This window comes from Pseudoliparis swirei, chromosome 21 (genome assembly GCF_029220125.1).
Source record: "Pseudoliparis swirei isolate HS2019 ecotype Mariana Trench chromosome 21, NWPU_hadal_v1, whole genome shotgun sequence".
NCBI lineage: Eukaryota > Metazoa > Chordata > Actinopteri > Perciformes > Liparidae > Pseudoliparis > Pseudoliparis swirei.
Window position 1 is genome coordinate 13,885,296 of NC_079408.1, and position 27,611 is coordinate 13,912,906.

Sequence of the window (27,611 nt, forward strand, 5' to 3'; positions counted from 1 at the left end):
TGCAAGGTCCACATCAAATTTGTACTCCCATAATAATATAGTATAATATAATAATATAAGCCCCTCTGCACTTCTCCATGGCAACTCGGCCCATAGCGGACATTAGAAAAATAAAGATACACACTTAAAAAAATGCTAATGTAATTTCACAATAGCGTTGTCCACATATGTTTGTGTTATGACGATAAAGTTAAAAAAAGAAGCAAAAATCACTTTTCATATGAAAATATCCATATTAATTAAGAAGAAAATGAAGACTTGAAAAGACTCTACGCAGGTCAACTTTACGTTAAAATTTAAAATAAGTCCCCTGAGGGCTCCTGTCCAATGATGACTCTTACTCCTCGTGTGTGTGAGACAACACATCACTCATTCAATCCGACTGTGGGTTCATATTGCTCAGTGGGGTCACATGTATTTGCCTCTGAGTGCTTCTAATTCAACAAAAGGGTTATTGTTCATCTTTTCTCGGTGCCAGCGGTCACCTCTTTGTAGAGCAGCAGAGCGTCGTAGGTGAAGGACTTATTCTCGTACGTGCCGATCTCCATCACCCGGATCCGCTGGCCCAGAGCATCGTACAGGTACTTGGCGCCGGTCCACAGCTTCTCATTCTGTTTGAACTGGACAGAAGAGCGAGAGAGAGAGAGAGAGAGAGAGAGGGATGACGTCGCCCTCTTTCACACAGTCACTCTGCTTTGTGACGCTGTGGGTCAGTGGGTAGCAGGTCTGTCCTTCCTTCAGGGGGTTGGCGGGTTCAATCCCCGCCCTAGTCGATGTGTCCTTGAGCAATTAACCCTGAATGTCTCCCTGCAGCAACAACAATGTGAAGTCACTCGACTCACCACGGTGAGGTCTCCGCTCAGAAGGGGAGGACTCGCTGTGTCGAGGGAGAAGAGGAGCGACGTCACACACACATTTGAGTAATATGACATAAATCTCATTCAGCATTGGACACAGTTGCCGTGAGCCGTTTTCACTTTTATCACTGTTATTATTACTCACTTCATGTCGGGCAAGAGACAAACACACTTTCGATCGACGTTGAGCGTTGAGGAAAGAATAAAATGTCGTGAGAAAGAAGAGATGAGTTGTACTTACAGCACGGGTGAGGCTTCTGGGCCAGGCAGCCTGCCAGGAGGCACGTTACCACCACAAGGAGCTGCATATTCAGGACTCCACGCTTCAGCCACACACACACACACACACTCCACACACACTCTGGTGCTTGAAAGGAGGGCTGCTTCCTTATAAACACACACTCAGGCTCCAGGAGGAAGTCCTGCCTCCTGGGTTTATGTTCCACCCCGCTGCCCTCGTGGGTGAAAAGCTGATCTAGATAAAAAAAAGTCATATACACCTCTCCCTGCAGAGGAGGTGCACTTTACGTTCACTATAATAATAATAATAATGATGCATTTTATTGGTATAACGCTTTAATAAGGTGATCACATGAGAGCAGAATCGATAAATCAATAACAAGAGAGATTAAAAACCACGAGAAACAAAAACAAAAACACACATATCTATCATCACAGGTTAAAAGCAGGTTGTTAAAATAGTCTAAAGTGCAGATTTGGTGGAGAGAATTCCAGAGGGAGGGGCGATAGAGGAGGACCCCCCCCCCCCAAGAGGGGGCCTACACATGATCATTTGCATGTTAATAAATATTATATCTGGAAACATGATGTGTACGATACAGTTGTTACATTTAGGAACAATACACACAACTTCCCCGTGTGCTGATGCCCTTCTCATAAACATCACGCAGACCGCGAGGTCAGCGGCCAGTGGGTCAGGGGTAAAGAACGTTTTGTTCACACAAGATGGACGCTGATAAACCCAGGAGTGGATTTTCAGCTGGAGAGGGAGGCTCGTGACTCCAGTGATGACATCACCGTCATGTGAGGTGGAGGTGTGTGTGTGTGTGTGTGTGTGTGTGTGTGTGTGTGTGACTGTTGTACACAGGTCACCTGCTTCTCCTCGTCTAACCTCTGCATTACCTTATAGATTCACTCTGGGTCTTTCTCTCCATTTGATTTAATATTTGCATTTAAATTACACATTAAAGGTTGAGTTCATACACTAAAGGTTATCTGAAGTTTTTCCTGTATGTATATTATGGTTATAATGCAGTTACTATCAACGCTGACGACATTCATCTGCTTGTTTTTTGATCCTCAGGCACCAGAGTGATAGAAGGTGAAAAACAGCATCATCAGCATTTTACAACAGAGTTCCATCAATGAATATATTTCACAAATGTACGTATTCCCATTAAAATGGTTGCCTGACCTTCTAACAGGTGTTCATTCCCCATCGTGTATGAATGAAGAAGCTGCATCTTATTTTCTTATATTTGACGTACACACGTTAAAAGTCAGTTTGGTTATTTCCCATTTGTTATGAAAGTGTAATTTTAATATGTTGAATTTGCATCGAAGCTGAAGAGTCAAATACGGTGAGCATTAGAAACCTGGATTGATGATTTCATCATGAATAAAAAACCCTGGACATCCGGCGACTCCTCGCCGCTACAGGAGATGCGGCGGCTGCCGTAGCGCCGGTAGCCGGAGCAGCCGGCAGACGGCGTTGCACTCGGGCCCGTGCTGCTCCTCCAGGAAGAACCGGAGGCCTTTGGCGGCGTAGTTAGACGGGCCCCTGGGGGACCTGGTGGAGTGGATCTGGGGGTCCGTGAGGTACGTCAGACCTTTGCCATTAGCCGTCACCCAGCCTGTAAAAAAGAAAAGGACACACTTATATATATAAAACTAATGATTAAAAGTTTGGGGTCACCCAGATAATTTGGTGTTTTTACATGAAAACTCACTTTTATTTATCAAATAAATTGAAAAATGTATATAAAATATAGTCAAGACATTGACGAGGTTGGAAATAAAGATTTTTATGGTAAATATTAATGTTGTTCTTCTTGTGGCTCAAAGGAAGGCCAGTTTTATAGCTTCTCTTAGCATTATAACTGTTTTCAGCTGCGCTCACATAAAAAGGGTTTTCAAGGGTTTTCTACCCCTCCGTTAGTCTTCTAAGGCGATAACACAATGTACCATTAGAACACTGGAGATGGGCCTCTATACACCTCTGTAGGGACTTCATTAAACACCAGAGAATAGTCATTTACACATTAACATGTAGAGAGTATTTATGATTCATTTAATGTTATCTTCATGAATAAAAACAGACTTTACTTTGAAAAATAAAGACGTTTCTAAGTGACCCCAAACTTTTTGAACGGTAGTGTATATACTGAATATGTGTATACCTTTTAAATGACGAGATTTGGAATACACACACACACACAAACACACCTTGCAGGTCTACAACGACTTCCTGGTAGTCGGAGAGCAAGCAGGTGAAGTGTCCGAAGGCGAGGCCGTATTCGGTGGCCTCGAGGCTCGGGTCCTTCTTCACCGTGTTGTTGGTCAGTTTGACAAAGTCCCCCAGCATGTAGGGCTCCACCGTCACGCAGCCCACCACCCGATGCCCGCTCAGAATCTATACGCAACATGCAGAAAACAAAGAGGTAAACATCAACAGGCCCGTCTTTAACATGGCTGTATGATATAATCATCTCCTATAATCCAGCGGCTTTACTCACTTGTTAAAAACATTCACTTGAGAGGTATTCAGGCCAAACTCCCTCATGAAATGTCTTCCTTTGGGCCGGAGCAGAGACGATAAAGAGAATACTTGCCGCTAAACTATCATCATTTCCCATTTAAACAACTCATAGTGCACTACAAACTAATAAAGCACACCGTATTGGCTCAACTACAGTGAGCAGAGACTTTATTTATGGCTGTAAACTGAGAACTGGAGGGTGCACTGGAAGTACGTTAGAATTTAAACCGACACATGCGCCGCTGCAGGCCGCCCTGCACGCTGCCGTCTTATAAAGATATAGATATATACTTTTATTAATCCCCAAGGGGAAATTAGTTCTCTGCATTTAACCCATCCTTAGTTATTAAGGAGCAGTGGGCTGCAGTGATGCGCCCGGGAAGCAACTGGGGGTTCAGTGCCTTGCTCAAGGACACTTCGACTTGCAACTAATGGGGAGAGCGGGGATCGAACCGACAACCTTGGGGTTGCAGGACGACCCTCTTACCCCACTGAGCTACAGCCGCCCCCAAAAAAATGTATAAGTTATGCATTCGTGTGAACGGGGTCCTATTAAAGTGGCAATTATGAATGATGTAATATTAATACTAATGCAACATACTAACTAAGTCTTTGTGACTCCGCCCACCCCCCTCTCTACTTCCTTCATGGATCATAGAGGTCTGGATGGTGGTCCATGCCTACTACTAATTATTCATACACTCATATTCATTAAATGTTTATATAACGCTGTTCATCTGGTCACATGACATCTATTATTCTGTCCATCCTGGAGAGGGATCCTCCTCTGTTGCTCTCCTGAAGGCTTCTTCCCTTTTTTTCCCCCGTGAAAGGGTTTTACACTATCTTTTGGGAGTTGTTCCTGATCTTATGTGAGGTCAAAGGTCAGGGATGTTGCATGTGTACAGACTGTAAAGCCCTCTGAGGCCAATTCGCAAATTGTGACAGATAAAATAAACTGAATTAAACATCTGGTTCATCTATTTTCCTGAAATTCAGTGGAATGAACACATTTATTTGGTGGTTTCCATGGCGCCTATGATTTGGCCTCACCAACAGTGCTTCTGAGGGGATGAAGAAGATCTGAGCCATCACTTCCTTGTCGTAAAGGCTCTTGTTGAACGCAGTCACGTAGTGCTGGGCTGTCATCTGTCTCTCCACATCTTTCAGGTGGACCTGGATCTCCTTTGGCTTCAAGTAGTCTTTCCCCACATAGCTGAGCACATACACACAGACAGACGACGTGACACTCGAGTCGTTAGGTTCCTGGCTCAGGTTGCCCCCGACAACGTGCAGCTGCATACCTGCTCAACCTTTCCTCCTGGTGTAAGAACTGCACCCATATCGCCTCTCTCTGCTTCCCCTCGACGCCTATCGGCTCCCCGATGTAAGCGCAGGTCTCCCTGGCGGTCCACAGGCCCGTTGCCTTGGAGAACTTTAATTGCAGAGCGCCTAATAGAGACGACAGTCAGAGATCAGAAGACAGTTGTTATATTCACAAGGTCCAGAGTGTGAGATATTGGAGGATCAATTTGCAGAAATTAAATATATATATATACACACACACATATTTTTATTTATTTATTTTTATATTTATTATAGGTTTATGTGAAAACACACATATATATATGTTTAAAGTTTTCACGACTGTCTAATATGAAAATATGAAGTGTTTTTTCGTTTAAATAAATACAAATATATGTATATGTAAATATAGACACATATTTATTTATTAATTAATTATTATATGTTTGTGAAAACATATATATATATATATGTATAATGTTTTTACGACTGTATAATATGAAAATAAGAATCGTGTTTTTTCGTTGAAAAAAAAAAATGCATGTATATATATATATATATACACACACACACATATATTTGTATTTATTATATGTTTTTGTGAAAACATACATAAACACATATATATATATAATGTTTTCACAACTGTATATTATGAATATAAGAATCGTTGTGTTTTTTCGTTAGCTAAGAATGAGCTCTTCATATCGACAAGTTGTAGATATGAAGAGCTGTTGTAGACTACAACGTGTCCTCTTCTACAACAGAATCCGCCATGTTGCAGTTCTCCAACACGCTTATTGGACAATTATAACTTAGTGCCCAAACCTAGTTTCTACATAATAAACACTCGCCGCGAACTGACCTTATTCGTGCTGGTTTCGATGCAAAGGACTATTTCCTCATTGAAGAAAATATTGAGGTCAAAGTATCACCAAAGTCATGGCAATTTATCCATTACACTTCCAATCCAATGCAATAGGCTACTACACATTGCCCCCTGGCTAACAAGATGTACCCATCATAAAGACAAAGTTCAATATGGGAATTCAAACTTACTATGGGCAGTTCTGTGTGTCTTGAGTTTGAATTGGGTCCCGTCACTATGAAGTCTCTTCAGCAGACAATCGTGGCAAACTCCAGCCAGGAGGGCTTGGTAATCCTGCTGGGTCAGCACATATGGACTCCCGGGGCCCACGTCAGCGACAGCGCCGAGCTTCAGGCAGCTGTAGCACACGGGGTTCTTCATCAGAGGGTCAACTCCATCTTCTGATGGAGCAACTTCCCCGCGTTGGTCTCCACTCTGATGCTCCTCCACTACCTCAAATGAGCTCCCTGTGGAGGGTTCAGTGGAAGCACACTGCTCTGGGGCCAACTGTGGGTTTGCTGAGGAGTTCTTGGTCGCAGCTTTTACAGATACTAGGTCACCATTAGGGCTCTCCAGAGGTCGTGGCCTGGACAAGTCTCCAGATGTGTGTTTTTTGTCCGTGGGATCACGAGCTGAATAATCGGTTTCAAAATCAAGGGTTTCCAAGAGGAAGAAGCTCCTCTCAACCTCTGCTGACTCGCTGCTTCCTGCTTTTGCTGGTCTTCTGATGGTGGGAGAGTGCAGGTCAGCTGAAATGTTCACCCATGACGACTGGGAACCAGAACTGTCACTGAGCGACCCGGAGGGCGGCGTTCCAAGAGCTAGCTGGGATAAGGTTTGAGCTGGAATCTCGTCAGTGCCCAGCGTCTCTCTTCCAGCTCGGAACACTTCAAATTTCTCTGAATCGCCAATCGCATTGGAAGAGGAAGTGGCAGTTGGTGCAGGTCTCGGTACAGTTTGGGAACCGACCGCAGACTGGTTCCCATCAGCCAAATGAAGCATACCGTCTGACCGATCATCATCATCATCATCCTCGGTGGTCGGATATCTCTGATTTAGCGCATTTCCCTCACGTTCCACGGCAACGCTGCTGCTGGGCCTAAGAGACCCTGAACCGCTCAAGGAGAAGTTCTGCCACGAAGAGCCGAGGTTATCTGTGCTTCCCCGAGTGGTAGGCAGGTCAGGCCTCTGAGGTGGGGGCACAGCAGTTGACTTTGAACCCTTCTGTCGTGGCTCCTCTCCTCCGGGTGACACCTTGCAGGTCTCGGTGCTACATCCTGTGTCGAGCGTGCCGACGGTCGCACTAATACACGACCCCTCTCCGTGCGTCTGGCCCGCGGTCCTCCGGCAGTGTGCGACGGTCGTCTCGCACAGCGACGCGCGGTACTTTTGGAGTCTCTGCGTCACCTTGGCGAAGCCTTCCAGAGTGAACTGGACCGACGTGACCGTGATGTCTCTGTAGCTGTCGGGGATGAAAGACCCCTCGTCCGAATTGAGGAAAGGCTCCACGCGCAACAGCTGCTTGACTTGGGCGACACTGCGCATGATCTCAGCACAGAGGTCCTTTTTGTCTCGGGCGTCTGCCTTGCAGTAATCGTAGAAATTTGCTAAAGCTCTTTGGCTCGCTTGAGTCGCCTGCGCCACAACCTCCGGAGGAGTGCCGAGCCATTTGTGAACCACGGCGAGGGAGTAGGCCGCCTTCAGGAAGGCGTGGAGCTCCTGCTTGCTGGTGACCAGCTGGCCCTCTGCTTTGGTGAGCAGGCCGATTGAAAAGGCCTCTCGGGCCTGCAGGAGGAAGGACTGCCGTTGAGAGGCCGGGCACTGCACTGAGAAAGTGTACGACAACAAGCAGGTCCCTTGAGTTGCCTGAGGAGGGAACAAGAGGCCAGAGAGAAGCAGAAGAAAGCAATAAGTAAGATATTAACCTCCGAGGTATGTCATGAGGAGGGATCCTTCAGTACCAAGTCTACGCCAACATTCTGAAACAGATGTGAATGACACATCTGTGTTGAAATTGGTAGGACAGCTAGCAACGTTAGTGGTTAGCAGTCAGCACAGGTTGCATAAATCACATTATGATGCGTTGGAAGTCTATTCAGTAAACATTGCTATTGGATAAAGGTCAATTATGACATTTTGGTGATGTGTTCAAATGTAATCTTGTAACATTTAATTTTTGAAGAGGATCATTCGTGATTATGAATACATTTGAAAAAAAGTGGGTATTGAGAATTATGGGATTACGCTGGTATTGTTATCGACTACTGCATTTCTGGTATCGGGACATCACCACAAAAGTCAGATTTTCATCAATATGTTATGATGATTTACGTGAGGCAACAGTGAGAAAGACTCACCACATTGGTCAACACGTAGAGGGAAGTGTACTGGCTGTACACCACCGCCATCTTAGCTGCCTGTGCAGCAGAGAGGAGACGGTGACTTCGCTCCCCCAGCAACGACTGCTGCAAACAACCAGGAAGACACGGACGAGGGTTACACGAAGCCAGTGTGGCAGCGGGGTGTTTAGGCTCGGCTGCAGAGTGGGTGGAGCGGGGCGGTGGTTCAGGGAAATGGTGTTGGGACGAGGTCTAATCGGTCTCAGCTGGTGGTTGATTGTTAATCAGCCCCAGCTGATTGAGAGGAGAGCTGAGTCTGCAATCTCAATATAGGATATTACAAATATATCACCCGTGTGCTCATCTTTGGTCCTTGGGGGGAGAAACCTGCATGTGACAGCCTAGAAACTGTTAGAGCCAGCAATATATATATATATATATATATCTTTTTTTAAATTAAATATATATTATTAAATATGTATATATATATATTATATATATATATTTAATAATCTATATATATATATATCAAATATATAATCTAATATATATAAATATTATATATGTATATAATATTATATATATATTATAGATTAATAAATAAATTTGAGATAAACTTACCAAATCAATATCTGGATTAGTCCTAAAAGCGTGGAAGTCCTTATCATTCATAGACACCAGTATGTTGGCCAGTATGCCAAGAGAGGTCCCAATGCCCTAAACAATGCACAGACATGCAGAGCTCAGGTTATTATAACAGTGTGGCATGTTTACAAGCTCATAATACGGCGACTGTGATTGTAATATTATGGATATAATATAAATAAATTGAATTGAATATTGTGGTTGCACCTTTTTATCAGGTTGTGGAAGTGCGTAGTAGCAAACCAGAGAGGCCCAGATGAGCTCTGCAGCCTCGAGCCACAGGCCTGACGGAGCAGACAAGAAGCCGTCAGTGTGTGAGCGGAGTGAACTCTTCTTTCGTTCAGGAACCAAGACTTACCGAGCTTTTGCAGAATCGTCCCACGTACTTGAATGCCAACGGCCTGCACAAGAGCCCTGTCACTTTCATGGTGGTACACCCAACAACCTGGAGGAGAAAGCAATGACTTGCTTTTCATTTAGCTTGTAATGAACATTATAATCCATTGTTAAAAGGCAATAGGAATGTCGTGGCACGTACCGGTGGCGCCGCTGTTGTTAATCAGACTGCTCAGGATGGATTCTGCCTTCTGTAGTTTGCCTGGAGGGAAGATGATTGTAATGATTATCCAGCTCTTTATCTCTTTATTGTGCAATGAGGATTTTCACATATGAGTTTCTATGTTATTTCCAAAAAAACAATGAACAGGATGATTTAGAAAATGTGAACTCATCCATTCACGTATACACAGTACCAGTGGCTCCCCATAACATATCACATTATAATCTTGATTAGTCGTGCACCAGAGTTAAAGTGGAGCCTGGCATTCCGCATGACCAGCTGCGGGGCCACAGGAACGCCAGGGTGCCGTCTGTGGAGCAGCTTGGTGATCTTCAACAGCCGGCTGGACTCGTCCGTCCAGTAGAGGAAGCGGTCGACTAAGAAGACGGCCGCCAGCGCCGCGCGCCCCTCCCGAGCCACGATGGACGCCTTGAGAACGGCCTGGCGACGCAAGCGAACGTAAACATATCGGTTATGTTCGGGAAGTGAACACCGCGGGTGAAACCGTCTCTCAGCCACGTCGTTATCACCAGGAGCCGGCTCAGGTGCTTGCCGACGAGGTCGCTGAGGTTGGTCTTGTCGTCGACACCCACTGACTGCTTGTACTGCCACTTCTCGGGCACAAAGGGCCACTTCATCTCCACGGCCTCCTGCAGGAGGGAGGCCAGTTCTGCACAGAGCGAGTCTACAGGAAACAAGTGGAATCAATTTAATTATCTGACAATGCTTGAGAAAATGTGTAGGAGATAATAACATCACTTAAAAAGGTAAACAATGACCTTTTTAGCCCTCACATTCATGTAGGACTCCATGGATTCACAGAGTAAAGGATGCTTTTAGAGCTGTCTTTAAACCATCTCTTCTCTTTTCTACTCTAATCCCAATCACACTTCCTCCCATTCCCAAATGAAGAATGAACAAATAGCACCATCTTCTGCCTGACCTCTGCATCTACAGTAGTTCAGCCTCTCCGCCTCGGTGGGCTGGGTGGAGCGTTGAGCTGCTGCGAGGCACTCCTGCAGCACACCCCCCACCTCCTGGCTGTCCATGCTGGGAAACAGAGGCAAAGTTTAGTTTATTAGTTTTGTTTATTAACTGGATCCCTGTTAGCTGACGCCTTAGCGACCGCTAAATTTCTCGGGGTCCACAGAAAGGAGACGACATGGAATACATACAAACATGCAAAAACATGACGTGAAACTGTGACAGCTGTCCCCAATCAGTCAGCTGCTCTGACTGATTGGCAATCAGTCAGCAGCCGAGGCCAGATTGGGGACAGCTGCCACAGAAACAAACAGAACAAGATAAATAAATAAATAAAGTGCAGTCGAGGACTCGGATGTATATGTTGTGCAGTACGTCAGTCATTTATACAAAGAAATATCAGATGGCTACAAAAAGGGATGGAAAATGTCAGAGTTGATATCAAGTGGATGATGATGCCTCTTTAAATCATTTTTTAAAAAAAAAAATAATAATTACCTGTATGAGATATATGATGAGGTATTAAATTCCAAGCAGTAATTGCACGATACAAATCTACGTTTGAGGAGGTTTGTTGGGGTTGGAGGTTATAAAAATTGACCTGAACTAGCGTTCCTTGTGTGATGTCTCTGTTACATGTATATTTTAACTGATTGAAGAAATAATGATTTCCCCTGAATTGACCCTTCACCCCTGTTCCTGCATTAACATGATTCAAGGAGAGGAATCCCACTTAAAGACCAGGCTGCAGGTCTGCTTCCAAACATCAATCAATAATCAATACCACGCAACACACACGCACACACACACACATACACAACACAGACACTGCTAAGAGGATCATTATTGTCGTATGATTTATTTGAATGTATTCACCCCCTCATTCATACCTATGTATGTCTTTACTCATTATTACTGCTGTCCAAACAGACTCTACACAGCTGCAAAAAACAAATCACAATAAAATAATAATAATACAAATCTCTCTCAAAAAATTAAATAAAAATGTAACATGACAAAAAGAAAAGCAGACTGTTTTTAAAAATTGCTTACAGAGTTACACTCCTCTCTATTTAACAGTTAGTACACAGTAAATTCCCCAGTGTTAAACATTCATTGTCAAAGTATATAGACCATTTCAGAGTTATTACAACAATAGCAAGAATAAATACAATTAACTTAGCCCCGAGTGTTGTACAAATAGAGTTAAACATGTTTTTGTAAAATATTCAGTGTTAAAGTGAACTGACTGTCAGAGTGATGACAACTAGAACCAGAGTCCCCCAGTGATGATGACAACGTTCACCGTTACTCTGGGAAGCTCCGCCCCCTCCTTCTCCTTTCAAATTGAGTCTCATCACACGCGTTTTAATTCTTGAAAGACTGCGGTAAGTTTCTCTAAATCGCTTTTTTATATAAAATGCTGATATTCTAGCAGAAGCAACATTTTAGAATAACTATGAGTTCAACTTACACTCCAGATGCTTGTGTGTCTTGAAATATCGAATTCCAGACGGCTAACGTGACCGAGTCAAAAGCTGCACAGTAGAATTGGCATTGTTAAATTAACACTTAAAGACTACATTAACACTACATTAACACTTCTTTGTTTGTGTTTTGCTTGTGGTTTTGTATGTTTTTTAAAATGATTTGTACTATCTGGACCTTGAGTCTGTAATAAAAGTTTGATGATGATGACTAAAGAAGTGAACATATGGTCCCTATCTAGTGTAACACCCTGTTAGTTCTGTGTGTTTCTCCAGTGTCTCTTGATTGCTCATTGCCTCCACCTGCCCTCAGCCATGCCTCTGCCTCCCTGATTGCTAATGCCCTACACCTGTGATTTCCCCCCTTATATATACTTCCATTCTTTCCTCTGGCTTCCTGATTGCTCATTCTCTACACCTGTGGTTTCCCCCCCTTATATATACTCCCATTATTTCCTGTGTCCCCTGCCAGATTGTTGTCATTAATACCTGTTGTAAATTCCCCGTGTGAGTCTTTAGTGTGACTTCACCTTCTACCTGAGTTCCATGTTCGACTTTGTCCTCAGTAAAGAGAGTTCTTTTGTTTCACCGTACCTGGTCTCCTGCTTACAGCGGGTTAAAGTAACACTGAATATAGTGTTAACATTTCAGAGTTAATGCGACTCTGGGAAGAGTTATTATTTTTCTCGACACTCCACTGAGAAGTGTTAATTTTGATTAGCATCAGTCCAGAGTGTCAAATATAAATGACATGTAAATAACACTACGAGTGTTATTTATATTTGACACTCGGGACTGATGTTAATCAAAATGAACACTTCTTATAACCAGTTACCAACTTGCGTAAACTCTGAAATGTTAACAATATGCTCAGTTTCACTTTAACACTCGATAGGGACCATATGTCCACTGGCTGAGTGCTAAAATGTACTCTTTAAGTGTTAAATTGACACTTTAATTACTAGTGTGTGAACAAATAGTCTGAGTGTATTAAAATCAGCATGTTGTGATGTATAATAGTGTACAAGTTATTGTAGGCGTGTAGATAAAACCCAAATCCATTATAATGGATTACGTGACCCTATGATGATGTTTTATAGGACGTATAGGAAACTATTTTCACATTTCAGATTCACAAACACTACACAGACTGGACATGGACAGTGAACACGTCATTGTTGTTCGTGTCGCCACTTTAAGTCAAAGTCTAAGTCAGCTTTATTGTCAATGCTTCCATTTGAAGAAGATATACAAAATAATCAAACGTTAACTCTCTCTCTCTCTCTCCTATGTCTTTTATTATTATCATTATTATCATTATAATTATTAATATTCTTGTTCTTCTTCTTATGGCTTGATTAAACTCTATTTTCATAAACAGTAAATGAACAGCACCTACCCTATAGCTTCAAGTTCGCCTCTTTCCTGGTTGGGCCGGACTACACACTGCTGCCTTCAAGTGCTGTCGGACCTATGCCAACTCCCATTTGAGAGCGCACGTTCCGCGAGTCCTCGCGCTCTCACGTGTGATTACGTGCTTCTCAAACTTCCCACCTGGCAGCGATGATAAAATAGTTATAAACAGTAAATAAACAATTGTATATATTAGATTACCTTGTTAATACACACTGGAATCTATGTGTAGTGCTGTCACCTATTTTATCCCGCGTGACTTGAAAGCAACATGTGACGTCATGTAGAGAGCTTCTCTGTTCTATAGCAACAGGTAGAGGCTGTATGCGACTTTTCTTGAGTCCACTTGTCTTGCAGTATTATGAATATTATATTTGTCTATTAACGAACACATGCGTGAAATGCCCATTCTAAAGCTGCAGCATATATCTGCTTCTGAAATATAAAACATATAAAAAAACAAGTGCCATCTTACCCGGAAGCACGTGAACACTCGAGAACATGTCAAGATGTTGGACATGTGAGGGGTGTGTAACTGTGTATGTGTGGAGGCACGCACGGCCATGAAAGAATTACGCATTGACATCGCGGAGCCGCCAACACTTGGCTCGGTCTGGTGCGTAATGGCGCGTGGCGTGCAGGCCGTGGTGCTGCTGCGCGACCACCAACAGGCGGGACTGTGGCTCTTCTGCCGCCGCGCAGCTGGAACACCGAGCGGAGGAGTTTGGCGCGCGGTCCAGCTGCGACCCTGACGCACGCCTGGGGGAGCTCAGCCACTATCACACACACACACACACACACACACACACACACACATACATGCAACTTGCAGTGTCGGAGCGCGCGCCAGGAGCTGACTGTAGGGTTAATGTGCCGCGAACAACCACCCGCAGAGCCCATTCAGAGAGTCCGCAGAGGGATCCGACCGAGTGCGCCTGTTCTGATGAGTTCTTGCGCTTCGATATCATCGGCGCGCCTCTCTCTCTCTCTCTCTCTCTCTCTCTCTCTCTCTCTCTCTCTCTCTCTCTCTCTCTCTCTCTCTCTCTCCCTCCCTCCGCAGGACCGCGGCGGTGTTCCCACAGACGTTTTTCGGTGCCGCTGGTGATGTAACGCGTACATCTCACGGCTCACTACTCTACACACTGTTACCACCGCCGCCCCCGGCTTCCGAGGCATGGGACCCTTCAAACTCTGAAGGTAAGCAACGTGCCACAACTCGCGCGTGACTCTTCCATGAGTCTCTGCTCTGAGCCTTTTTTTAATTTTTTTAGACGCTTATATTTGAGTGTTTGCGCTCGTTCATTCATTCCCCTCATTGATCTCCTGGAACACACGAGTTTACGAGATACGATCACGTGAGGACTTGTCCTCTTTCACCATCAGCCGCAGCGTTGTGTACATGTCATGTTGACTCGTGGATGCGCTTTGTACTTTGTGTTGAGAGGAAGAACAAAAAAAAGTAATCACAACCTACTTGTAGATGACATGAGTTGTAGTTTCAGATTTTCATCGACTATCGTTGAACTCATGTATTTAGAATCAGTGATAATTATGTTCAGGAAGAGGAGCACCACTGAGTGAGCAGAGTGGAGGAGGATGGGGGGAACGCCTCTTGCTAAAATTAGATTGAGGGAGCTGCAGGGACTCTAACCTGTTTGACTGAGGTGAGATTATAGCTGTACACAAAAGTCAGCTGCAGGCATGGCATCAAGCCGAGGGGAGGAGAGGAAAGACACCTCGCTGAGATGGAAGGTATCTATAACCAATAACCACCTGTGTGCTGATGATGAATTCGCCGCTGGACGCCGCGTCCCCGCTCATTGGGAGTCAGCCCAATGGAAAAGGTCAGACGTGCCTTCCTCGCCTCCTCCTCCTCCTCGCCTCCTCATTACTTTATGTTCAGGCAGCAGCGATTCAAGGTGATTTTCTTTTACTCCCGCCGCCCTCAAAAGCAGCAGAGATTAGGAGGCTTCTTTGAGTGCCAGTCGGTTGCTGATTACTCGCTTATACTCCCCCCCACCCCTGTCTCATCCAACGCATGTTTTGATGTCTCGAGCGGTGGGATTTTGATTGTAAGCTGTAACTGGCGGCCTCTCTGGACTTTATGAAGTCTTGGCGGCCTGCAGATCTTCCAGCCCCGGCGCCCAGAGAAGTCACTCTGGTGTTTTTTTCTATGTTGGCCCGGAGATGCATGTTGCTGATTAACTGTTTCCTATTTTGAATATTGGACAAGCTGGCCCTGTGTCCACAGATCGGCGCCTGATTCGGAGAATGCAAATGCGGCGGCCGTCGACATCGGCCGTCGCTAGCGAGCGCAGATCGATGAGACCGTCGGTCCGAAGTCCTTTTAGGCCGAGCGTGTATCCCGTGATCATCTCTGGGATGAGGAGGGGAGAGCTTTCACAAGAAAGGACTTTGAGGATTAAAAGTGCCCTGAGCGCACTGGTAAACATCAACAATTCTTTAAAAAAAAAATAATACCTAAAAAATGCCTCTGCCTCTCGATTCCTCCTCCTCGTCCTCCTCGTCCTCCTCCACTGCCGCAGTGCAATTACTTCAGGCCTCTGGAGCGGCCACCCTTGATATTTAGCATCACTTCCAGCCACCTCCTCCGCCTCCACCGGCAGCCGTGTGCACTCTTATCATGAAAGCCAGCCATAATTGGATCCATTGTGCAGAGGGGCCGCTGCTCTACGCCGGAGTATAGACACCAACAGCAAGGCGTCGAGGGAGGAGGAGGTGGAGGAGAAGGAGAGGAAGGCAGCAAACTAAGGCAGAGAATCAAGGAAACAACAAAAAAAGAAGATACTTCCAGAGAGCAGATCGGACCAGCAGCTCAGACACACAGCTGGATGTTCACCCATCATTCAGTGCACTCGGACCACCTGGCTTCTCTTCCCTAAACCTCCATCAGCTCACCCCATCTATTCCTCCACAGTCCCGACACCCTTAATTACATGTGCCAACCTTTCTCACTTTACCCGCCGGGCCACATTCACCGAGTGAAACTGGGGAGTGCCTAATCCTTTTCCGTCGTGGTACTCCAGGTACACCTGCACCCTAATTAAGTTTGACCTCATATGACGTCATTACATTATCTAATTGTAGGTGTGATGTAACTCTTCGGAGACACTTCAAATCCTCCTTCCTTCCGGTTCTAATTACCGTGACACTTTCTCTGTTCGCCTGGGGATCTTTTATGTTCCTCTGTCACCTCTCCAGCTCCCATGAAAGGGCACAGACCCTGAAAAAAAAAATCTCAGCATGTCACTATGCACTCTGCTCTCCTCCTCACCTTTAAAGGCATGGCTAGAGAGAGAGAGAGAGAGATAGAGATGGCAGTGAGCCACATAGATGGGGATGGGAGCTGTTAGGGGAGAGTGTTGGACTTGAAGAGCCATAAATCAAGCTGGAGCTGGAATTAAATCAGTCTGGGGGGAACAATGGATGAGTGGGGGGGGGGGGGGACGCTCTCTGCAGGCTGTGTCTAGCGTAGTGTAGGGATTCACTTCAGGCAGTGAATTAGCAGCAATAGCGGTCGCGATGAGTCGACGTTGCACTTGGTGCTACAGGTGGTCGGCGTGCCTCGCTTCCAGAGAGAGAATAGAAGTAAAAAAACAGTATTTACTTGTGGTATTCTGCACCTGCCATCGAAATAACTCCTCTTTCCACACACACCCTCCCTTTGCAATTTTTTTTTCCGTCATCGTCTTTTTGTTTGCAGTCTGCGATCTCTCACGCTCTCTTTATCTGAACGTGCATTATGAGTTATGTGTTACGACAGCAGGGCATTGTGGGGTTTGCGGTCTGCTCGGGGATGCAAGTTTCGTTTTTTTTAACAACAGGAACAGGAACTAGTCGCAGGGCTAACGCTGTTATAGAAGCCTGCACGGGTAATGGAGAGGTTGGCTGGGTGAATGTGGAACTCCCATGGGCGTACACACACACACACACACACACACACACACACAGAGGACACAAATGGGAAGCGCCGCAGCTCGGTGGGCTCGTCTCTGAGAGGCAGCGGAGCGGATGAACACTGAAAAAGGAGAAATTACTCTCCAAATGTTCAGTTGGTAATGCGCTTATTTGCGTCTCTTGCCGAGAGTTAGATGAGAATATTGATCCCACTCTTTTCTGAAGCTCTGTAGAGCCAGCAGCCGGTTAGCGGAGCTTAGCGTAAACACTGGAGACGTCCCAAAAATAATATTTAGCACTCTGTTTTCATATTGAATGAACACATGGTGACCTTTTAAAGGTGCAGGTTGGCAGATTTACAGTGAAGCAAATGCGGATGTACCTTTTTTAAACTTGCATTCTCTTTCATGGCCAGCAGGGGGCGACTCTTCTGGTTACAAAAATATATCTGATTGTATAGAAATCGATACAGAAAACGACTCACTTGATTTATTCCCTCAGTAAACATTGTAAACACGAGTTTATGGCCTCAATCTCTAGTTTCAAGCCTTCTTCAATACAGCGTGATGTTTATTTATGAAATGATTGTAAAGTTGTCTTCCTCTTTGAACTTTAAATCTTTCAGTGTGTTTTCAGTTCATTAAAGTAAATTGTACCATTGTGGTACAAAAAAAATAATTTCGTTCACGTTCGGTTGTACTTGGCTCCTCCCCTTTCTTGTAAAAAAAAAAAGATGGCAACAACCAAAATGACAAACTCAAGGCTTCAAGCGTCAGTTAGCGACCCCTTGTCTTTATGCTAAGCTAACTGGCTACATATTTACTGTGCAAGCATAACGTGGTTTTAATCTTCTCCTCCGGCAGGAATGCCAGGACGCATTCCTCCCAACATTTTCAACTAATGTTTAGAATATTAGGAAGCAAATTATACAGATTTCTATAAATCATGTACTTCTCCCCATTAATCCAGTGGCGGGCCGTGCATTTTCTATCTCGGCCTTCAATGCCGTCTTACTACAGCTGAACAACCTAATGTAAGATATTAGTTCACCAGTGTTCCGGTGCGGGGCTTTTATTGTGAAGGAGCAGACGGAAAAAGATAAAGTTGTCGTGTTTCTTGTGTTATTAAGTAACGTAAAACCCTCAGTTACACTGAGAATTCAGAGAATCGTATCGTACATGTATATGTATATTTCTATCGATGTATGTGTGTGTATTTATACACACACATACATCGATATAAATATGATGAAGATGAAAGTTCCTGTTTACCCAAACACATGACACAATTAATGAGTCTTTTCAATATGTCCCTCTTGTTCTTCACCTGTTCATTGTGCAGCTCCGTTGCCGCTTGTTCGTTGAACTATAGATCTGCTCCGTGTCCCCAAAAGTTGTCAAAGCACCGATGCTTGTAGGTGCCGAGTCGTACTCTGGTGTCTCGTTGCTGCCTCGCTTAGACAACTCAAGTTTCAAAGCCAGTGTGACTCCCAACACCAAATCGATCACTTGCAACAGGCATCCCCAGCAGTCCAGTGTGCAGAGCTTCTCGGAGTCTGAGCCATTGGTAGCGCTCGTAGTTGGAACTTTGAAAGTGGCGAACGAACCCCTGTCCCGCCTGTGACGGGCTTTGTAGCGTCGGCGTCGGTCTTAAAGTTCGTTGAGAATGGCCTTATAATTATATCCTCGACCAAATCGATATCTTCTCCTCCTTCCGCCATTGTGGGTTGAACAAACAGCTTAGTAGTACGCAAATTATTTCGTTTATCAAATTCAGTTTCCTAGTTCTGAGGTTCTGCATCTACCTGCCCATAGACCCCGCCTCTCAATATTGGTAATCCAATCAAAGGCGTGCAGCACTCCGCCTGCTCGCTGCTCCTGTGCCGGTTCCGGGGCCTTCTAGAAGGCCTAGAGGAGCCAACTCTAAAGCTGATTGGTTGACACAACATCGTCATTCCCATTCACTTGAAGCTACCAGCGCCGCAATGTTGATTCTGAAGGCCTAAGGGCAGATGTTAGCCCCCTGGCAACACACGATGGCTGAATATGATTGGATAAAAGATCTAAGATAAAGACCAGCCCTCCAAATCTCAACCTGGCGCTGGCAGCAGCGCAACCAAGAGGAACGCTATGAAATTAAGAGAAAAACTCTTACTCTGGGAAATAAGTGAATACATATTTGTGGGCAAATATATTTAGAAAAAAATATATATTCTGATGATGTTTAGGCCAGCAGAGAAGGCCTTGCTGGCCCTGACGGCCCGCCACTGCATTAATCTGATATCTGGTAAAAGCATTGTGATATTTTATTGCCGTCTGTTATCGCATGGAATCTGTTCGCCCCAGATAAAACACGGTGTATCAACAGGAAGTGTGTTTCCTGACATCAGCATTGCAGCTGCCAGCCCCCCCCCCCTCCATGAGAAAGAAACATTAGTATTATTGTGCAAAACATGATGTATCACATATGCGCTTTTACACAACATGCCATCACACATAGAGTAAGGAAAACCCTTAATGTGAGAGAAGAAACACTTTATCTGAGGGTAATAAATGGACCTGAACACACAGCTGCCACATTTCACACACACACATACACACACACACACACACACACACACACACACACACACACACACACACACACACACATACACACGCGCATACCAGCACACACCCTTCCGGTCTTTGTCATGAGGCAACATTTCACATCTGGTAAAAGTTTGAGCAGGAAGGCTCACAACAAAGCAGTAAAAACAATGTGACACAATGATACATTGTTGCGTTTCAGTGTGTGTGTGTGTGTGTGTGTGTGTGGGGGGGAGGGGGGGTTCAAACCGTTGCACTTTTTTTTCATTTGAAGTCAAAAAATTGAGATGCGACATATGAAAGTGGGCCAGATGTGGAACAGGATGCGTGACTTTTTGTTGTTGTTGTTGTTGTTTTGGAGGACTTCATAAAACATGTTGCTCTGTCCTTGCTTCTTCTTGTTCTTTTTCTTCTTGTTCTTTTTCTTCTTCTCTTTTTTCAATGTGTACAGTATATGATATTAGTTTGGCTTTTGAGGCAGATTCTCGTAGCATTCTTGTAGTCCGCCCTCTTGCTGCTCCCCAGTCTCCCTCTTAAGCCCCTCCCCCCTCCTTCGTCTGTGGCTGCTAATCTCAGTGTGCAGCCGGTGAGCCCCCACCGACGTGGGATTCAGTGTCCAGGGAAAAGGAAACGTTCCCCTTCCTGCTTTCGATACCCTGCAGTCTGTAAATAGTTGCCTGTCACCAGCCGCTCTGGAGGCCCCGATGAAGAACTATATCCGTCCCATCATGCAACACCCTTTCTACAACTTCCTGAAACAAACCAATGGGTGTTGGGCAAAAGATAAGCTCTGTGTGTGTGTGTGTGTGTGTGTAAGAAGTGGTGTTATTTTGCAGTCTTGTCAGACGCATGGACTCATAAAGACATGGAGATGAGATAAAGTTCAGAAGTGCAGATGAATGGCCCCCCTCCTTTTGGAAACTGGGGTCAAAGTTAAAACACCATATTCATTTGAAACAGTAGTTTTTAAAATATAGTTCTACCGGTCTGAAACTACATTTCACCGAGTTGGATTTGCTGAATCATTTCTAGCGTAGGCATGTGCTGACAGGATATAAAACACACTCTTAGTGCCACTATACTCACCAATAAAGTGAACAATACAGAAATGGAGCAGATGAGAAGAAGAATCTCCTCTGTCACAAGACGCAAAGAGGTTTATGGGAATGTGTTTTTAGAAACATCAGCAGCAGCGAGGCCAAAGTCTACTGACGGAAACAACGCCTCAGTTTGATCAGAACCAGAGTCTTTCTTCAGGATACAGATGGATACCAAGATTATAATACAATATAAGAACATAATGCCTTCTGTGAGGAGTTTGTATGTTCCCCCGTGTCATTGTGGGTTCTCTCCGGGTTCTCCGGTTCCCTCCCACAGTCCAAAGACACACAGCTTAGGTTAATTAATGAGTCTAAATGGCCCCGTAGCACTACGCACAATAAGCTAACACGCACTACGCACAACAAGCTAACGCTATCCATGGATCCAGAGACGCAGCTGGACGATACACTTTTCTATAAATACATAAAGCTCAAGCAGCTTCAACGATATTCTGTGGCTGTTTTGTGGTACGCGTTTAGGGTAAAAGACACGGATACAGATTTTATATTAGACCCCCCCTTTGGAGCCCATCGTTACTGGTCTATGTTCCTATGGTAGATGTCTCCTAATGACCAAAGAAGGTCCATCACCGACCAGCCGATCTCTAGAGCATTGCCTAAAATGCTGGAGATGGAACCTTTTAACTTGTTTGTGTGTGTTTTTCAGTGTCGGCCTAATAGCTCATTAGAGCGAATCAATGTGTCCCCATTTTGTAGCTCATGACTTTTATCCATGAAGACATCAATCAAACTTGTTTCCCCCAAATGCTGGTGGGGAGGGAATACAACTAAATCAATGGCCGTATGGAGAAATGAGCCCATTATGGCAATATCAATCGCAGAAAAGATATCGTGATCTGTGTGTCTGACAGCGTCCAATCATCAATCAGTGCTCGTGTCACTTTTAAGACATGAAAAGGCATTCAAGATCCATGCTGCCACTTTTAGACAGGAGAAAAGCGTTTATACACAACATTATGTACATTGGATAGAAACTATATACTCAATATGCTGAATTTGTAATTCAGAGTATGTCTTTAAATGAGGGATTGCCTCCACGCAGACGTCACATAAGAAGTGGATGTGCCTCCGGGGGGGGGGGGACTGCAGTTTAAAAGCATTTTGGCCATCGCCATCTTATTTTTTTGCAACCAGTGAATGGAAGTGACCACATCTAGACGATAGATGGGTGAATCTCGTAGAGACTTGTCGACATACACTGCGTTATCATCTATTGTACATAATTCATTAAATTAATATATTTTTGTATTGAAAAAGACTTGAAACTAGCGATTAAGACCATACACCCATGTTCACGATGTTTACTGAGGTAATAAATCACGAGATAAGTCGTCTCTCATGGACTTGATTTTGACACTGGGGGAGTCGCCCCCTGGTGGCCAGTAGATAGAGTGCAAGTAAGAAGGTATCTTTCTGTGTTAAGCGAGAAGATGGCGACATTTTCAGTGCCCACTAACCCCAGCGGCCCACGACAGATTCCTCATGGTCCAGGATTGACCAGGTCCCCGTCAACTCCCCCTTCATCCGCGCTGCGCCCCGGCCCACCGCTAATCCGCCCGATCGATGGCCCTGGATCATCGTCACCAGGCAACCGAGGATGACACCAAAGCTCTCGCAGTGTGTGTGCTACCTGATCGATCTACCGCCTCCCTGGAAGTATAAACACACGACAGTAATCGTGTGTGTGTGTGTGGGTGGGGGGGGGTGGGGGGGAATACTTCAAGAGAGAGAGAGGGAATTGCAAGAAAGGCCGACCGGGAATGTCTGTATGTTCTCAGAAAGTTGTTCTCTGTGCTTGCGACAAAGAGCTCCGTTTAGACGATGAACGGCGAGCAAGATGATGTCATCATCATCAAGACGGGCACAGCCTGTGCCACAGCGCCATTTCAAGCCGGCTTGCCCCCTGCGCCCTCTTATTCAGTGTTATGGCCTGTTGCGATGGATACAGAAGGTCTTGAGGACAGCCTGTCCTGGACTGAACGGTGGACGTAGAGATCCATGCTCAGGTCTAGATGACTCTTATTAATAAGTACTTTCCTTCTGATTTATATTCATGAGCCGTGGCGTCTGGCTGTCACAGGTCGTGTGTGTTTTTTTTCTTCTTCTTTGAGGTTTCAGACAACGGGGGCTCAGACGTATTTCCTGCGGCGGGCGACCTTCGCATCCTCACAGGAACTTCCATGTCTATCTATAGCGACATCATTGTGAATGTGGTCCGGCAGTCTGCCCTGTAACCTGACCACGGCCTTTTTTTACCTTCGCATTGAAAATGCAGAAGGTTATGTTTTGATCGCCGTGTATTTATTTATTTATTTGTATGCGTGTTATTCGCAAAACTCAAAAAGCATTGAACCGAATCGCATGAAATTTGGTGGGATGATTGGTTATTATCCGGGGACCAGTTGATTAGATTTTGGGATCGATCGGGTCAAAGTTCAAGGTCAAAGGTCATGAACAGGTCAAAATCTTCTTGAATCGCATGACATTTGGTGGGATGATTGGTTATTATCCGGGGACCATTAGATTAGATTTTGGGATCAATCGGGTCAAAGGTCAAGGTCATGGAAAGGTCAACATCTTTTTTTTACCATAGCACGATACATTTTTGTCCAATTGGCATGCAACTAATGCCAAAATGTTCATAATTCAATGCCCAATCTTGTGATATGCGAAGGTATGCGCTCTACCGAGTGCCCGTTCTAGTTTATATATAGAAAGACAAAGATTTGAAGTTCACTATCTCAATCTTCCTCCATTATTAAAGGGACTTTCACTCTTTCACTCTCTCCCATCGCTGAAGCCTCAAGAGTTGTACTCCTCCCCGCAGAAGTGTGTGTTTGCATGTGTGTGTGTGTGTGTGTGTGTGTGTGGCTGAGACAGCTCGCGAAGCCTGTAATTGAGTGTGTCCGCCCACCGCGTTGCAGCAGTGGAAGGCTTCATTGTGTCAGGCACAATAGACACAGACACACACTCATCACCCTCTGCCGCAGAACCACAACATTGAAGAGCCATTAGCCCAAGCAAGCCGGGGGGTCGCTTTGTCACCACCTCGCCGATACCTTCACGCTTCATCATCGGCGCAGAGCTAAAAATATCCAGCGGCTTTTTCTTTTATCTCCTATTTCCACCACCAGATTGAGCCGTGGCCCCGTACAGCAGATAGGATTAACGTATTTTTACAATAAACACGTCCAAGAAAACATCAAAATAAAGAAAAAGATTTCCAAAGGTTGCCAGACTCCTCTCAGTAAAAAAACATGTTTTTGGTGCATGTGCGTCATGTGTGTGTGTGTGTGTGTGTGTGTGTGTGTGTGTGCTGTGAAAGGGACCGGGCGCCAAGATGTGGTTGCCATGGTTTTCTTAATTCATTTATTCCTTCTTTATTTCTGCAACACGTGAGACGCAGAGAAAGTGACAGCATGCATGTTCACATATGTTCACACGACGTTCTGTTGCATACGGCCGCCAAGGACAGATAATAAACGGGGTTTCCTGTCGATCGCGGCTCTCGACCAGTTTTTTCTAAGAAGCCACACACTGCGGTCAAAAGAGCCGTCTGTCATGCTCTGTTGTGACAATCAGCCTCTTTGTATGCTGAGTTAGTACCACATGAAGTCCTTCTCAGTGTGCGAATGTAAATTAGACTTCAGACGGGAAGATCAGTGTGAATAATTATATCAGTTGAACTCAAACCAGCCAATATTTATTATTTTTGAAGTGATTAGACGCTTTTACTTTGGTGAAAGTAACAGAGTTTGTGTTTCACGTATCTGGGAGACAATGTATCTCCAGACAATGTTGATTTTATTTGTCAGAAGGAGTCAGAGACTGTTTTTATGAGGAGACTTAAGGTTATACATCATGAATCAACATCAGAAACATTTATTAGCTACGTCTGTTCGACACAAATAATATGACTTGGTGGCTGGTGTGTAGCTGGTGTGTACACATTAGACAGACAAAACAACAACAATCAAAAACAATCAACAGTCAACATATACGATAAAATAAATCAAATAGCTCTGTTCATAAGGGTCAGAGGGGGACCGGCTCTATTAATGAGGGTCAGACGGGGACCCGGCTCTATTAATGAGGGTCAGACGGGGACCCGGCTCTATTAATGAGGGTCAGACGGGGACCCGGCTCTATTAATGAGGGTCAGAGGGGGACCCGGGCTCTGAATATAAATACAATGACTTTGTTTATGTGATGTATCTTCCCAAGTATATTAATAATAGTAATAATAATACAGTGTATTCTATTCTCAGCATTATTACCAATCTTAACATTCAACTTTATTCATGTCCTTGAAACATTTTCACACATTACAGGTATTGAATCTCAATATTTTTTGACGACTAATATTGAACTATCCTGGACAGAGTTAGCGTCTCACATCTTCAGATATATCCTGAGAAGTCTCTTCTTAAGTCTACATGTCAGAACTATCAGTTACAGTGTGTTTGGCTCCTCGGTTATCCTATCGGCTCCTGTATCAAGACAAACAAACTCTTTGTTGAGAGCCGGTCCAATTATTAGTTTGGGCTCCGGTTTAACAGATTTTGAATTTGACGGGTCGAACCAAGCCATCACGTGAGCAGGGGGGTGACGTCGTTGACCGGCAGATATCTCCATTAAACCCAGCAGCTGCATACTGTAAACAGGAACTGGTTCTCACTCTCTGCAGCGTGGGGCGGTGTGCAAAAATGAATGACCCCACAACTATTCCAAAGAGGCAGCAACGGCCACTACGTGAATTTGATTTATTCTCTCTCAACAGAGCAATTATTCTCTCTCTGCTTCCCCTTTTTGATCCTTCCATCTTCTTCTGTGTTCAGTGAGAGGCACCGAGAGTCAAAACCGGCGAGAGGAAGAGAAAAGGAGAGGAAGAGGAGAGGAAGGGGGCTGAAAACAAAACGACCAGAAGGGAACGATGGAGTCCATATTGTCGGAGCAGTCGGCCGCCGTGGACGAGCTGGTGGAAGCGAGCATCCGGGCCTTCGGTGGGTCACTTGAACATTTTATTACTTCATGAGTTTTGTTACAAAGAGTCAATACAATTTATAAAACCATTTTTGAGGGTTATAAGTGTGAATGAAACGTATGTATATGGAAGATTTATGTAAATATATACACGACCGTTCAAAAGTTTGGGGTCATCCAGACAATTTTGTGTCTTCCATGAGAACTCACTTTTATTTATCAAATGAATTGAAAATTTAATAGACATTGACAAGGTTAGAAATAATGATTAATATTTGAAGTATTAATTTTGTTCTACAAACTTCAAGCTCAAAGGAAGGCCAGTTGTATAGCTTATATCACCAGCATAACTGTTTTCAGCTGTGCTAACATAATTGCACAAGGGTTTTCTAATCAGATATTAGTCTTCTAAGGCGATTAGCAAACACAATGTACCATTAGAACACTGGAGTGATAGTTGATGGAAATGACCCTCTATACACCTATGGAGATATTTCATTAGAAACCAGACGTTTCCACCTAGAATAGTCATTTACCACATTAACAATGTAGAGAGTGTATTTTTGATTAATGTTATCTTTATTGAAAAAACAGTGCTTTTCTTTGAAAAATAAAGACATTTCTAAGTGACCCCAAACTTTTGAACGGTAGTGTATATATATATATATATATATATATATATACATATATATTATTTTTTCTTCTTTTTCTTTATTTTATATTAATTATCTGATTTATTTGATAATAATAATTTAGGATAAGAATATATAAGCATTTTTTCTTCTACCTATAACTTTTTTTTGTATATTATATATTATAATATTGTATTGTATTGCAATGATTGACTGAATAAAATACACAACAACAATAAAACATGTTAATTGTAAAAAAATATATATTTTTCACACACATTATTGAAAACCTATGATTGTTGACTACCAACATAGATGCACACCAATAGACAGCAGGTGAGTACATCCCCCTGGTGATGAGTGACAGCCATCTTTCCTCTTCTTCTTCTAGACGAGAAGGGCACTTTGAAGGACGCGTCCTTGGTCCGCATGTTCCTCATGATGCACCCGTGGTACATCCCTTCAACCGACATGGCCAAGAAGCTGGTGCTCAAGTATCCTTCACCTCGGAGACCGGTCTGTTAGATCCTCATGAGATTTTATGAGAGAGAGAGATTAAGGAAATTAGCAGAAAAAGTTTACGCCTTGACTTTGAGATAAGATCGCAAGAGGAGAGCTGCACTGCCGAGCGCCGCACGAGGATATGTCACCTCGTCAAGTAATAAAGCCTCATCTTACCCTCCAACGCCTGCTGTTGCTTTCTGACCTTTAATCTGATGATTCATTTATGGATTCGTGAGCTTACAATTGAAAGTTGACTGAACCCCCCCCCCCCCCCCACACACACACATACTTTTCATCACCGTCCTTTCTTTTCATCCCTTTGTTCTGCCTTCCCAGGTACTGGATCTCTGAGTTTCCAGCGGAGTTCAATCTGAGCCCGGAGCTGGCGGACCAGATCAAAGACTTTAAAGACCTCCTGACCACGGAGGGCAACGCGAGCCAGAGCCAGCTCATTGACCTGGACAGCGTGTGAGTGAAGCGGTTGCTGAAGCTGGCGGTTGACGGCGTGAATGAACGCCTCCGGTCCGTGGGCGTTAATGTCAACGTGCTCTTTGTATCGCCTGTTCTCAAAATGTGCTGAGCCGTGCGACTCTGGGTCACCGACTTCCTCTTTTCTCATTAGATAGCCA

General features: G+C 44.4%; 2 protein-coding genes across 5 annotated transcripts in view; one reads left to right on the forward strand and one right to left on the reverse strand.

The window, feature by feature from the left end:
• Positions 1-842: 842 nt before the first annotated feature.
• Positions 843-14,272, reverse strand: alpk1 (alpha-kinase 1). Of its 3 annotated transcripts, XM_056443124.1 has the most exons (16): positions 13,223-14,272; positions 11,811-11,874; positions 10,296-10,402; positions 9,883-10,037; positions 9,595-9,793; positions 9,332-9,391; positions 9,152-9,238; positions 9,001-9,077; positions 8,770-8,865; positions 8,167-8,274; positions 6,001-7,675; positions 4,941-5,088; positions 4,690-4,852; positions 3,324-3,510; positions 1,099-2,731; positions 843-877 (listed from the first exon to the last, which is right to left on the reverse strand). In XM_056443124.1, exons 3-15 carry the CDS (start codon positions 10,399-10,401, stop codon positions 2,532-2,534), a joined length of 3,261 nt encoding a protein of 1,086 aa, XP_056299099.1. In that variant the 5' UTR covers position 10,402; positions 11,811-11,874; positions 13,223-14,272; the 3' UTR covers positions 843-877; positions 1,099-2,531. The 3 variants fall into 3 exon arrangements, with proteins under 3 accessions (XP_056299099.1, XP_056299100.1, XP_056299101.1); XM_056443125.1 differs by lacking the exon at positions 11,811-11,874; XM_056443126.1 differs by lacking the exon at positions 13,223-14,272 and having other exon boundaries at positions 8,167-8,271; positions 10,296-13,200.
• A 24-nt stretch (positions 14,273-14,296) lies between these two features.
• Positions 14,297-27,611, forward strand: part of LOC130212035 (RAS guanyl-releasing protein 2-like) — a 38,252-nt gene continuing 24,937 nt past the window's right edge. For both annotated transcript variants that reach the window (XM_056443127.1, XM_056443128.1), the window contains exons 1-5: positions 14,297-14,433; positions 25,702-25,866; positions 26,870-26,972; positions 27,080-27,136; positions 27,319-27,450. In XM_056443127.1, the coding sequence (XP_056299102.1) occupies positions 25,797-25,866; positions 26,870-26,972; positions 27,080-27,136; positions 27,319-27,450 (362 nt within the window). In that variant the 5' untranslated portion in view covers positions 14,297-14,433; positions 25,702-25,796. The remainder of the gene's footprint in view (positions 14,434-25,701; positions 25,867-26,869; positions 26,973-27,079; positions 27,137-27,318; positions 27,451-27,611) is intronic.

Coding starts and splice junctions, on each gene's coding strand:
- alpk1 (XM_056443125.1), bottom strand. CDS start 10,401: ATGGACAGCCAGGAGGTGGGGGGTGTGCTGCAGGAGTGCCTCGCAGCA. Junction 9,794..9,882: donor AGCACCTGAGCCGGCTCCTG/GTGATAACGACG, acceptor TTGCGTCGCCAG/GCCGTTCTCAAGGCGTCCAT. Junction 9,392..9,594: donor CAGGCTCCACTTTAACTCTG/GTGCACGACTAA, acceptor TCTTCCCTCCAG/GCAAACTACAGAAGGCAGAA.